Here is a 13,698-nt window from a genome sequence, read left to right as displayed (position 1 = left end):
GTACATTAATAGTTTCTACATGACAGTATTATTCAATGAAAGCGAGAGCTCATATATCATTATTGCAACCAAAAAATGTTGGTTTTATCTATATTAAGTCTTAATATTAGGTAAAAGTCAATAGACTATTGTATATTTGGATGCAACAAGTTATTCGATGAATTTGACTTCCATAATTGCACTTTGGATCTTGGACCACTTATTTTTTGCATTTCATTAAAAGGTCCAAAATTACTAAAATATGGTTTTATCTATATTAATAAAAGACTTACTAAAAAAAAAGCTTTGAATGGAGAAATATTGAAATATTTCAAGTAATGAATCTTTCCAGTGATGACTAGCAGGTAAATGGACAGTGTCTGACCTTATAAACACTTGCTGATAAGGAAGTAGCTAGACCCAGGATCATAGTGTCCCCCTCCTCCACAGAAAGGGGTAGCAGTGTTTAGAAAGAGATATGGGAATGTGCATTTCTGACCTAGTTGTGATTTTTTATTACTTATATATTTGTATGTTTGCTCATACTGAACATAATATCATTATGTGAATTGCAGTTGACTTTAAATCTAAATGTGGAATAAGTTGAGAGTCTTGAAGATTGTCTCCCAATATCTCAGGAACAAATATCCCTAAAAGCCCAGTGTCCAACTCTCTGCTCATTAAAAAAACATAATAAAATCAAAATCTGCAATATTCTATTTGGAAAAAAATTTGAAAAATAAAGTATTTCACACTCTTTAAAAATAATTATAACCTGTCAAAAGTTTGAGAAATGATTGCTAAATATGATTTACAATGGACATGATGTAAGGGAAAGGTTAAGGTTGACTCATTAACCAATCACGAAGTAAAACTAGAATTATGGGGAAAAATTCAAATGCTTTAATGAACAAAAATAAAAGTAGGAGAGTTCTGAGATGGAAGGGGATGCAGTGTTGGTCTCTTACCTATTTCTTTGAGCATTTGGTATATTAGTTGTTTGATGAAAAGCAAATTATCACAAAAATACAGTAGCTTGAAAGAAGAAAATATTGTTTTTATTCTCCTTCAAGGGAAGGAGAATTCACTCAGGTTTTGTAATCTTTCCAGAGTCTTGACAAATTAAAGAACCTGCCTGGGGCTCCTGGATGAAACTTCCTGGGATATGCGGCAAGAGAATAAAACACGCATTTTAGGTTTTCTTCAGAATGCACCTGTTTTGGGGGACATCATTTTTGTTTGCAGATGGCCCATTCCCCAGTGGGCCTGGGACTGCCCTTTGCCTCTGACCAGATATTCCATGTTGAGGAGGCAAGAGAGCCCAGGAAATGAGGGTCCATTACCTCCAGACTGGATAAATGCCTGTGGCTGTGCCTCCTTTTGCTAGTTTCAGGGGATCTTTCTGCCCTTTGATTCTTTTCTTTCTCCAAAAGACTCTCAGTGCCCTCCTAAGTAAATTCCCTGCAAGAGGGAAGGACCTTTCACTCAGAATTGGCACCCCTGGAGAAGAGCCTTGACAAATTACATGACCTGCATGAGGCTGTTAGAAACAGCTTGCTGGGGATGATACAGGCAAATCAAACAAACACTTTGCATTTTGGGCACCATACACATGTGTCTGGGCCATGGTTCCTCTTTCCTAAAGCTCCTGTCCCCACTGGGCCTGTCCTCTGATGCAGAATCAATGTCCCAAATGAAGATGACATGACCAAGGGAGCCCAGGACATGGGTGATGTTTCCCTTTGGATGTGGGAACATCTCAGGAACTGGACCTCTGTGTGATGGTGTGGAGGGGCTTTTCTGCCCCTTGCTGGATTTTTTACACCAAAGCAGCTTGAGGGTCCTCCTTACAAGATTCTCTCTTCTTTTATTGAGGTCTGGGGCCTCTCTTTACCAGAGTCCCTCTTCTTCCAATGCCTGGGGGGATGGTGGAACAAAGCATGTCAAGGAAACTTCTGGACAAGGCAGAGGTCCTCTTCTCTAGGTCTGGGGAGTCCCTCAGCCCTTCTCCTGTGAATCTGTTCAAAGGTAGAATTAGGAGTGCCCTCCTCTTTCTGAAGTGTAGGCAATGTGGTCTTGTGGGGTCTCTTCACAAGGAGGAGGTTAAGGAGCTCCTGCTGCTAGAGGATGCTTCTTCTGGCCTCCCTGGGCTCCCACTAGCTGATCAGCTCCTGGGTCCCCATGGGTCCACCTCTGTGGGCATGACAATGAGAGACCCCAGAAGCTACCTACTTGACTTCAGGCATAGTTCACATAGGCAGGCCTGGAACTGGGAGATTCTGAGGTTAAACTATTTTAATTACCTTCATCTAAACATCTCTACTTTTGTGCAAGTAGATCTTTCAAGTAGCAAGTTTCACCATGCAGAACAGAAGGAGTCAATTCAGCTTTCAACTTAAGCAATCATATATCTGCTTTTCATTTAGATATCCATTATTATTTCACATGCAGTAAAAGGTCTTTATGTTTCATTTACTTTCCAGTTTGCTGGACAGAACATTAAAAAATTTGCTTATTAAAAAGCAAAATGTTATAAAATAATTAGTTTTCTACTGCTTCATCAAAATTATTTTAGAGAATTAACCTCTTTAAAAACAAATTTAACCCAGACCATACACCTCAAAAGAAACAAACATGCAGAAATAAACAAAAAACAAATTTAAGATAAATGTATTCAAGTGTCTGCAGTGAAGAATGCATAGACTCCTACATTTTGGTGCCACTGTTTTGGTTTGCCTAGGTTGCATTTCCACCACTACCAAATGTCACCAGAGAGGAAAAGGTTTACCTCCAGTTGCATTTCCACCACTACTAAATGTCACCAGAGAAGAAAAGATGAATAAAACCTTAATCTTATTGCTTAAAATAATTTAACTTCAGAGTCTCCCAGAAAGTTCTCTGGGAATCTTGTCAATCTGTGGACCATAGTTGGAGTGTTTCTTGAATAACAGGATAAGGGCAAAATTCTTTCACTGTTACTTCAGTTAAGAGGAAAGACTTCAAACATTTTTCCCATTTGTAATATTTATTATCTTTAGTTTTCATTAACACTTTTTAAAATCAAATTGTGGAAGTTTCTTCTTATACCTATCTCACTGAAAAACTTGATCATGAATGTGTTTTAATTTTGTCAATATTTTTTTCTTCAGCCATGGAGAAGATATGATATGATATAGAGGGTATGAATTTTACTGATTTTTGAATATTTAACCAACATTTCATTTTTTCATAAAAGCCTTATAATAACACATTTTATAGCTATGTATTGTTGGAAGCATTGTGATAATATTTTTCCTGTGTTAATATTATGACTGTGTTCTTGATGATACTTGCTTTTAATTCTCTTTCCTTGTATTTTCCCTCTAGGTTTTGGCATCAGGTTAATGCTGTATTCATAAAATTGTTTAGGTGTTGTGATCCTTTTTATATTTCCTGAGCATTTTTAATTGGATTTTTTCTTGAATGTTTTATATTTGCCAGTGCAGCTTTCTGTGCATTTAGTATTTTTGTGGGAAGATTTTTGAAAATGAAAATAATTTCACACACACAGCTATGCATGCTGATATTCTGTTTTGTCATAATTTCAATCCATTGTTTTATAATTAATTGGTTGCTTTTGTTTATGTTGTCAAATAATATTTATATGAAATTGGCATGAAGTTATTCATAACATATATACTTGTTTTTGATTATCTGTTTCAATACCTTCTGGTTCATTACTGTCATTGCTAATTTTTATAATTTCTCTTTATCTTGATTAGTCTTGGTGGGCTCTTATCCAGGCCAGTAGTGTTTTCAAAATATCAAGTCCTGACTTCTAAAATGTTTCATTGTCTTTTACTCTTTCATTGACTGATTTCTTATATATTGTCTTTCCTCTTTCCTCTTACTTCACATGATTTGTTCATTTTATTCTAGATTCTTAAAGTACAACATAAATCATTGTTGTAAAAACTATGTTTTGAAATATAGGCTAAATAACTAACATTTTCCCATCAAGTACTGCAATAACTATATCCTATTAATGTTGAAATAGGGATTTTTCACTATAATGTAGTTCAAAGTATTTTCTAATTTCTCTTTTCATTTCTTTCTTGTCATTTGTGTATATGTGTGTGAGTGTGTTGTGTATGTTCAATTTCTAAATATAGGGGAAATTTTAGATATCTTAATATTATTGATATCTAAGTTAAGCCTCTTTCAATCAGAGATTACACTCTGCATGAGTTCAAATCTTATAAATAAAGGGCTACTTGCTCTATGATTCAGCAAATGGTTAATCTTGGTGAGTGTTTCTTGACACTTGAAAAGAATCTGTATTCTGAATTTGTTAGTATTTGTGTCCTGTAAATATCATTCCTGGTGAAGTTGTTTGGTGGATGTGTCAATATCTTCTATATCATGGTTGATTTCTGTTTCAATTTGTGTGCAATCCTGGGAAGTAATGTTAAAATATTTCAATATGACTCTTGATTTGTCTACTTGTTCCATTAGATTGCTCTATTTTAGCTTAATGTATTTGATGTCCTGTGATTGAGAGCATACAATTTTTTATATCAGTGTTCCTTGATGAATTTGACTTTCACTGTGATGAGCTTAACCTCTTTATATGTGGTTAAACATTTTCTTCCCTTAACATTTATTTTATCTATTTCATACATCCACTCCAATTGTCTAATACTTATGGTTTGCATGAAACTATTTTTACTGCTTTACTTTCATATCATGTACATCTTTATAAATTGTGTCTTGTTGTATCCTAAGACTGTCCTGCTTTTACATCATCAGAGCACCTATATATTTTGATAGAAGTATTTTAGTGCTTTCTTTTTTTTGACATGGGCAGGCTCTGGGTACCAAGCCTATGTCTTTGGCATGGCAGGTGAGAATTCTGCCTCTAAGCCACTGTTGCACCACTCTAGTGCATTTTTATTTCGTGAATTTATACATTTATTATATATTATTGCCATATTATTTTATTATTTCTATAGTTATGGTTATATCTATATTTAGCTTTATCTTTTACAATTTTCCTTCTGTTCATTCCTTTATTACTATTTTCCTGCCTGTGGTTGTTATGTGTAGAATAGCTTTTACTTACTTCTTTTTGTCTTAGTTCCTTTATTGAGTTTATAGATCAACATTTTATTATCATTTGTTAGTGATTGCTCATTGGTTAACAAAATGCATCTTTAACTTATCAAATTCTAGGTCAGAATTTGTATAGAAATTCATTTTATATTTTTAACCACTTCTTGAATGTAAAATACTTTCAATAACATAGAATACTTCTATATATCCCCATTATTATCACACCTTTTATTGAACTTTTTTCTATGATGTAACCCCATTTTACAGATTTCTTTTTACATGGTATTTAAAGCAATCAGGTGTTCATTAAATGGACTGAGAAAAATTGAAAAAAAACATTTGCTCTCTCCCACATATCTGCAATTAGCATATCTTTGTGAAGAACTAAGTTTCTGTTGTCATTTCCTTCCATCTTGAAGAGCATCCTTTACCATTTTTTAAATACAACTTTGCTGCTTAAGATTAGTCTCCAATCCTGCCTATCTGAAAATGCCTTTATTTCATCTTTATTTTATAGAATTATTTTGCTTAGCAAATAATTTTTATAAGAATTTTATTTAAATAATCTTTTTAAAAAAATATTCAGCCTTTTAAAGGCTCTTTCTCATTTTCTTTCTTCCACTTAGTGTCCACTAAACCTTGTTTTCATTTTCTGCTTCATTTTTCTGAAGGTGTTCTTTCTGGTCCCACAGGAAGTGTCTTCCCAGTGATGGCTGTCTGAACTTTCTGACCACCAGTAAGATCATCACCCCAGCCACTCTGAAGACTCCAGATGGAGAGGTGACTTCCTTCCTTAGGTACCACTCAGTGGGGAGACCTAATTGATGGTCTAGAATTAAACTACAGATATTGTAGACACATATGTACCACCTATCATATTTCTACACCCAAACCACCCAACCTGGAATCCAATAAGCCGAAGCCTCTGAGGACACACTTGTGCAATAGTCACCAGGCACTGCTTCCTTATGGCACTGGGAACTTGTTTACCCCAATGCATGCTTACCCCAGCGGGGTTAAGCAGGAAAATGTGGCCCCATCTAGACATCTGATAGTAGGTACCAAGATTGGAAGTAAGTTTCTGGTGTAGATCTGGAAAGTAAACTGAATTCTTGTGGATAGATCAAGATACCATTTTTGAAGCTAAAATATGTTTGCCTTCCCTTTGCATTTAGCCAATAACTTTTTCCTGCTGTTCCTTCTTCTTGGGCTTTTGTTAGGAACAGCAAGAGGATTCAGGAATATTGCTTTGCTCAACACTCCCCCACTCCATGCACATCTCAAACACAGCCTTATCAGAGTACAATAGCCAGATAACGAAGTTAACTATACCTAGTCATATATCTGTATAATTTGCACCAAGCTGTCTGGCCTCTTGGAAGACTTACAAGAGAGAGCGGATCAGGAACATAACACAGACATTGAGTAAGAGTCAAATTTCTTTTGAGCCAGGAAGGAGAAGAGAAAACTCTCTGCCTATTCTGTGCTTATATACAACAAAGATGTAAGTCTTTTGTTTTCAATGAGTCTCAAGTCCATGAGACGGAGGAATGAGGCTGTTGTAGAGCTGTAGAATTCCACTGAGGATGCACTCAGAGGTAGGCAGCAGTGCAGGTCTCCCTGCCTCCTGCAAGATGGGAAAGGGCTCTTGGGGCAGCTAACAACCATTCATCCTTAATGGAATCAGTTTTATCAATGACTTTGAATAAATGCCGTTACCCCCAAATTCCTCTTCAAATCTTTGTGAAATATGAAGCTACATGAATCTTACCCGTTCTGGAATCTGTGTGTAGTATTTTTCTTCAGTAATTCCAATAACCCCCACACCTTCCCAGTCCCCCTACACAGTCCTGTCTAAAGTTAATGGATGAGAGGGAACAGGATAGTGTTTGCTTTACACTGACCCATTATTACTGTGAGAAGCCTCTGAATGACTGATTTTTTTTGGTCATGTTTCTTTCAAATATAAACTGTGAATAAAACTACTTCACTAGATCTGGTCATGTGTGATGCAGAAACCCAGAAAGGGCTGGGGGAGCCATGTCACCATCGCCTCCTTCTGCCTTCTTGTTACCTTGAGAAGCCAAAGCAGGCAGGCAGGAAGGGCTAAGGCCATCCCCTACTATCCCCTATGCCCCAGTCCTGTGATATCCTGCACATATACCACCAAAGAGAGCACGGGCAGAAGACAGCATATAACTACTTGAATAAATAAATATATTAGGGAGTGGTAAAGATCTCTGCTCATGATTAAAAGTGGCCATCTTGAGAGAATTTCTAATATTAGGGCTCTTATATAACATCTAAGTGTATGGTGAGCATCTTGAGATTTTCAAGATTTTCCATCTGCCTCCAAGCTCATTTACACTGCAGAATCCAGAGCTTGGCTCCACAGGTGGTTCCACCTCCTAGTTCTCAATGCTGGTCTACACTCCTACCCACACAGACTCCTGTATTCTCACATCAGCAATAGCATGTGGAATCCTCACCCTTATAATCTGGCCTGCTCTTCTGCCACCAGTCGGAGCTGATTCTCCAAGAATCTGCTCTTTTATGGTTCTCTGATTATATCCCCCCTGCCATAATCTCCCTTCTGAGTGGCACATGATCATTGGTTAATGACCTTAATTTCATCTGAAAAATTTCTTTTTTGAACTTAACATTGTAATAATGCATGTGATATCTCAATAGTCACAGTCCTGGGGATGATGACACTACATCTTTTCACATTCTCCCACCAACATTTCCACAGAGTGCCACATCCATTTGCTCTATTAATGTTTTCTCCTTATCATTCAATGAAAGCAACAAATGTCATTGCTTTAAGAATAAAGCATTGGTTTCAGCTATAGTAATCCAGAGAGTTAATCAGATAATGGTAAATGTACTGTGGATCTCTAAGGTGTGAAAGGGGCTTCAATGAATTTGATTTCCATAAATATATTTATGATTATGGACTGCTTTATTTTTTCATTTATGAAGGACAAAATTCTTAAAACCCAGGAGGGGGAGAGAGAGAGAGAGAGAGAGAGAGAGAGAGAGAGAGAGAGAGAGAGAGAGAGAGAGAAACATGGCTATTTACTAATCAAAGATCTGAATGGAGGGACATTTCTCAATTCATTACCATTGTGCCAAATAGCAGGAAAATTCAGAATACTTTGTGCATGTTTATAAAGCATTTGCTAATCAGCTAAGCAAGTAGCTGTGGTGAGGATCATAAAATTGAATGGTCTACTAGGTTTAGAAGGGAACTTAGAGACAATTTTGTTTATTTTTAATGTTTGATTGATTTTTCCACTAATCTGTGTTTGCTACAGATAGGAACAATATTTTGTTCTATGAAAGCCTAGTAACTTCAGAGTGAATGAAGAATGACTCTCTCATAACAACTCAGGTAAAAATGTCCACAAGTCTTCACATTCATAAACAAAGCAAACCAGTGTCAGAATACTAGAAGAATCTACTTGAAAGAAAAAAGGAACACCTTTGTGTTTCTTTGTGTGCCTTTGCAAGGGTTTTATAGACTAGATTTAAAAATAATAGTAACCTGTCAATATTTTGAGAAGTTGCTGTTAAATATGGAGCACATTGCACAGATTTCAGGGAATGCTTGAGGCTTGACTTGATATCATTCACAAAGTAACACTTAAGAATTATAAAGTGGGGGTGATTCTTGGGGGATGTGAAAAACATGAAGAATGAGTGTTGGCTTCATGTTTTTTTTCTTTTATTTTTTGGTGTTTGGTATATTAGTTTGATAAATAACAAATTATCATAAAAGACAGTAACTTCAGACAAAATATTTTATTCTACCCCAATAGGGAGCAAGAACTTTCAATCATTGACAACCCAGCAGCAGAGACTTGATAAGCAGAAACCTCTCCAGTGTGCTGGTGAGGGTGTGCAATGCAGCTCATTTGGGGGTGCTGCCAGAAATTAATACATATTGTGGATGTTTCCACAAAAGTGGACCTTTCTCTGCCTAGTTCATTCAGGCTTCCTAAAGTCCAGGTCTCCACTGGGCCTACCCTGAGTTGCAGAACTGAGGTCCCATAGTGTTCTTGCATGGGTGAGCAGGGCATGGAGGCTTTTCTTCTCAGCCTGTGGGCACCTCCTAGGGGTTGGGCCCCCTTGCGCTGTTATGAGGGGGACTTTGCAGCCGTTGATGGCATTACTGTGCCCACAAGGGATCCTCTTCTCTGATGCCCTACTTCATTCATTTCCTGGAGGAGGTGGAACAAAGTGTGTCAGGGATTGTGAGAAGTGATGCACCCTTAGAGCAGGTGTGCTGGGAAAGCAGGGCCTTACCTCTCAATCCACCCTCTCTCTCTCTCCATCTTCTGGTCTCTGCACTGACACTGAAAAACCAAGAAACAAGAAATATATTTGCAATCTCTCAAGGAAACCTTCAGATCCTCATGTCTGAACAAAGTATCCTTTGTATATTGCCTGTTACTCATTTTTAAGTGCATTAATTCTTTTCTATTATTATTCCATCTTTAAATTACACAAATAATTGTTTTCTGAAGGAGATCATTAATTTTGTCAGGGTCCTTTTTGTGGGGGTCCAGAATCTTCTTTTGAACAGGCACAGAATCTCAATTCTCCAGGAGCATGTGAGCTGTGTACAATGCGCTGCTCCCAACCTCAGAGTTTACACAAGAGTGCATTCTCAGAGCCTTCCAGAGGCCTGGCATTGCTCTCCATCTGAGCTGAACCTATGGAACAGGCTTGGTCCAGAGATACCTGAGGTGGTGTCTGGACACTGAACAAGTGTTGAGTGGCTCTCTCTGGAGAACCCTAATTTCCTAATTTCACAGTCCATAGCCACAAAGAAGTGCATTTAGGAATTTATTCTCTAACTTTCTATCCCACCCAACTGGAAGTCCTTGAACTTTTGATTGAATCAGTAGCCCCACTTGGATATCTCTCCACCCTACCTGTTATGATAGCATGTTCATTCTGAGAGATTTATACTAAGATATCCCTCTGGGCCAACACCATGGGTTTAGGAAAGTGGACATGGGGTAGGGGAAAACAGTGAATCTCTGCTGTGGACTGGTCCCAGCATCCCTTACCCCATTGGAGTCTCGATGTTGTTTGACTCCCTGGAACATCTCCTGCCTCTGCCTGCAGTGGAGCCACAGGATAAAAGGCCCCACTATAGACCAGAGGAGGATAAGGAGACCCAGTTCCCACATGGCTGAGCAGAAGCTCAACCACGGATCACTGGGGCTGCTCCAAGCACAGAGAAAAGTTTTCAGCAACCACAAGGAAGTGCTGCCGCTGGCAACTAGGCACAGAGAAAGCGCACTGCAGCCTAGGAGCCAGTCTGACATCACAGGACTTAGAATAGTCACAAAGGTTCCTTGGGTGGGGGAGGGGAAGCCCAGAGGAAGGGGCACCCACTGCCCATTCCCCCCACCTCACCTATCCTTTGGCCCCCAAAATACCCCTCCTCCCAGGCTCTAAATGTCTCCATATTTGTCTTTGGTTTCCTATTTTCTGCATCAATCCTTTATTTTCTTCATAGATGTTGTGGAGCCACAATAGGAGCCATTCATGGTGACAGGAGTGAGCAGAAAGCCATCAAGAGAGCCACCAAACCTGGCAGCTCCTGTGGGCTCAGAGTGCCACACTTGGGTGGGCTCCTGTGACTCAGAGTGCCACATGGAAGTGTTCTGTGGATTGGGAGGACACGCAGTGCTGTGTGCTTTGCATGGTGACCCAGTTGGTGCTTCCATGACTATTCTTTATACTGGCAGCATGGACCTCCAGCCCAAGATGCAATGCAGAACTTCTTGGCACTCCTAAGGGAGAGCAGGGATGCCTGCCCAACCACTGTGGAGCTGGTGGCCCTCACGGGAAGGCTCTGCTGGAACCTGAAGAATGACCTTGCCCAGGCAGAACCCTTGGTGGATGCCTTACTGAAGAGCCAGCTCTGCCTGTACCTACTGGACAATGAGGATGTAGTGCTGGTGTGTGCACACATGCTTGCCCAGCGGGAGCAGCCCCAGGTAGGTGCAGGTAGGCCTGCAGGTAGGCCTGGGGTAGGGGGGGCTCCTGGAGGTGGGTCTGGGATGAGGGGCTCCTGGAGGTGGACCTAGGTCAGAGGGAGGGAAGGCATAGAAAAAGCACCTGTGCCTTAAACACAGGTGGAAGTGCCCAAGGCTTTTGACCTCACTTGGCAACAAACACGACATGTGTGGGCATGAAGCTGTCATCCATATTTACCCACCTATTTGATGATTTGTGACATAAATGCTCGTTGTTCACTGGAATGTTGGCCCAGGTGACATTGGGGTGGTACAAGTTATGTGATGTGTGTCTTTTATACTATCCTCAAATCTTAAAATTCTGCATTCCTGAGTACACCTGGCTCAGAGGGTTTCAAGTGAGGAATGTGGGGCCTCTTTGTCCCTCTCTTTCACCCTGCATATGTGCTCCACACTCACCAATGCCTTTTGTGGCACACCTCTTCCTGAGCATTAGAGTAGATGGCCCACTTTCTGCTTCTGGGGCAAATTCACCCTCTCCACATATATGGGTTGGTCAACTCTTCTAACCAAAGATGCACTAGCTCCAGACTTTAGATTCACAAACATGTTTTCCTTGGGTACTTAGTTCTAAGTCACTAGAGATGTTGAACATCTTCTCTTGTAGTTTTTGACATTATGTAATTCTTTGGAGAAATGTTTATTCAAGTCTTTTATCCATATTTACTTGATTTGTTTTTATTTCTGTTGTTTGGTTGTAATGTTTCTTTTAATTTCCTGGATATAAAAATATCATTCAATATGTGCTTTTCAACTATTTTCTCTCACAGTTTGGGTTGTCATTTTTATTTTCATGACAATGTTCTTTGATTGCAAAAGTGTTACCTTTTTATTGTGAAAAATGACATATACAAAAAGCAAGAAATTTCACACTGTCACAATTAGTTGTAGAAAAGATTTCATAGTTTCTATCGGTTAAAGATCCACAATTTAGGTTTTTCTTATAGCTGTTCCAAAGCACTGGAGACTAGAAGATATATCAATATAATGATTCAGCAGTCATACTCAATAGTTAATTATTATCTTCTCTGTTATAACTCCACAATCTCCTTTGATCTTTCTTCCAAATTTTAGGGGTATTTAGGTAATGCCAATTCTAACCTTTTTGTGTTGTAAAGGGCTGTCAATAATGTGCGATAGGAGGATGTATCTATCTGATGTTCTTGAGAGTCTGGTTCCTCAATGTTTCAGGACTTATCTGGTGTAGGAACCTATCTGGAGGTTGTAGGTTTCTGGAAAGTAATCATAGTATATGGAACCTTTGTAGAATCTCAGGTGGAGCCCTAGGTGTTCTTGAGTGATTGGCTCTATAAAGAAAATGAAGAGAAAAGTCAGTCTTTGGGAGGAAATATTTGCAAAATATATATTTTATTAAAAGTATGTCTAGAATATACAAAGAATTCTGACAAGTAATAAATGAAATAATATTTAATAAATTTAAAATTTCTCAAATATTTGAGCAGTTTATTTATGAAGAAATGAAAATTAAAATTTTCATATCCATGAACAATATTCAACCTCATTCTTCATTGGGTAAATGCAAAGTTAAAACATGAGGAGATATCACTCCATGCTTAATACAGTGTTAAAAGAGAAGAAATTTTTAACTTGATACTGTATCAAATATTAGGGACTCTCAAGTCAATTGGCCAAGTCCTTGATCTTGAGACTTGCTTTTGATAAGCTTATAAATCAGAGAAGCCAAGCCTACCTATAGTTATGTATAAAAACTCTTCTATGGAACAGAGGGCTACCTGCTTGGGGAGTAGGCAGGGTCCTAGGGATACCTGTGGAAGGAGCAGGGTTCAGGTGTGGTCCCCATGGGGTTAAGATGCCCTGTTAGAGCCCTAAGCCTTTGACTCTCACCTGAGGTTTGCAGGTGGGCCAGGCACCTGTGTACCTTCTGAGTCTCCAGGGAGGGAGGTAGTAGCTCCTTCTATCCAGACTGAGGATAGAGGTGATGGGGGAGAAGGGGGTGCATGAAAGCTGATCCTTGGAGGAGGGGGCAGATTTGGGGTGTCCTTGTTCTCATAACCATCCTCACTGTCCTTGTCCAGGCACCCTCCACCCTCCGCCCTCTGCCCAGAGGGTCTGAAGAACCAGGACTTCCCATGAAAGGCTTGCCAGAAGCTGCAGGATTTCGCCTTGGGTGTGGACACCAGCCCCAACAAGGACCAAAGAGTGAGAGCAGAGGGTGGGGCTGCTTTCACCAGGCTGTCCCCTCCCTGGGCTGCTCCCCTGCAACAACTGATTCTCCTAGAATACTTCTCACATTGACCACTTCTGTCATGATGCTACTTTCCCCCAGGATGCTCCCCTTACCTTTTCTACTTCTACAATTTTCCCCAGTGTGTATTTCCCCAAACCACACCCCTCCAATATGCCCCCTGGTCCTCTTCACCCTAAATGCGCGCTGCCAAGGCATCTCCCCTGAGCATGTGGTCTCCAAATTACTCCCACCCAGGATGCTGTCCCCACAAGATGCTCCCATCTATAAAGCTGTCCAGCTATACTGCTCCCCTGTCAGCATGCTCCTTCTCCCCCAGAAAGTTCCCTTAGGCACACTCTACCC

General features: G+C 39.5%; 1 protein-coding gene and 1 long non-coding RNA gene across 39 annotated transcripts in view; one reads left to right on the top strand and one right to left on the bottom strand.

The window, feature by feature from the left end:
• LOC143647089 (anomalous homeobox protein-like) overlaps nucleotides 1-13,698 on the top strand; it is a 343,658-nt gene that overhangs the window by 47,237 nt on the left and 282,723 nt on the right. For 11 of the 38 annotated variants that reach the window (XR_013157830.1, XR_013157829.1, XM_077116724.1 and 8 more), the window contains 4 exons: nucleotides 5,763-5,850; nucleotides 8,388-8,464; nucleotides 10,604-11,087; nucleotides 13,184-13,307. The exons of 18 other annotated variants lie outside the window; for them this stretch is intronic. Coding sequence is in view for 11 of the 20 variants with exons in the window: in XM_077116739.1 (XP_076972854.1) it covers nucleotides 10,860-11,087; nucleotides 13,184-13,307 (352 nt within the window). In the remaining 9 variants the exon portion in view is untranslated. Of the gene's footprint in view, nucleotides 1-5,762; nucleotides 5,868-8,387; nucleotides 8,465-8,891; nucleotides 9,140-10,603; nucleotides 11,088-13,183; nucleotides 13,308-13,698 lie in introns of all 38 variants that reach the window. 9 more of the 38 variants (XM_077116749.1, XM_077116758.1, XM_077116750.1 and 6 more) reach the window with 3 other exon arrangements.
• LOC143647093 (uncharacterized) lies at nucleotides 8,871-10,495 on the bottom strand. Its single transcript, XR_013157833.1, has 3 exons — nucleotides 10,149-10,495; nucleotides 9,379-9,428; nucleotides 8,871-9,293 (listed from the first exon to the last, which is right to left on the bottom strand). It is a non-coding gene; the product is annotated as an uncharacterized LOC143647093 (long non-coding RNA).

This window comes from Tamandua tetradactyla, chromosome 9, assembly GCF_023851605.1.
Source record: "Tamandua tetradactyla isolate mTamTet1 chromosome 9, mTamTet1.pri, whole genome shotgun sequence".
Lineage (NCBI taxonomy): Eukaryota > Metazoa > Chordata > Mammalia > Pilosa > Myrmecophagidae > Tamandua > Tamandua tetradactyla.
The sequence above is the reverse complement of the archived record's forward strand: the minus strand, read 5'-3'. Positions and strand labels throughout refer to the sequence as shown.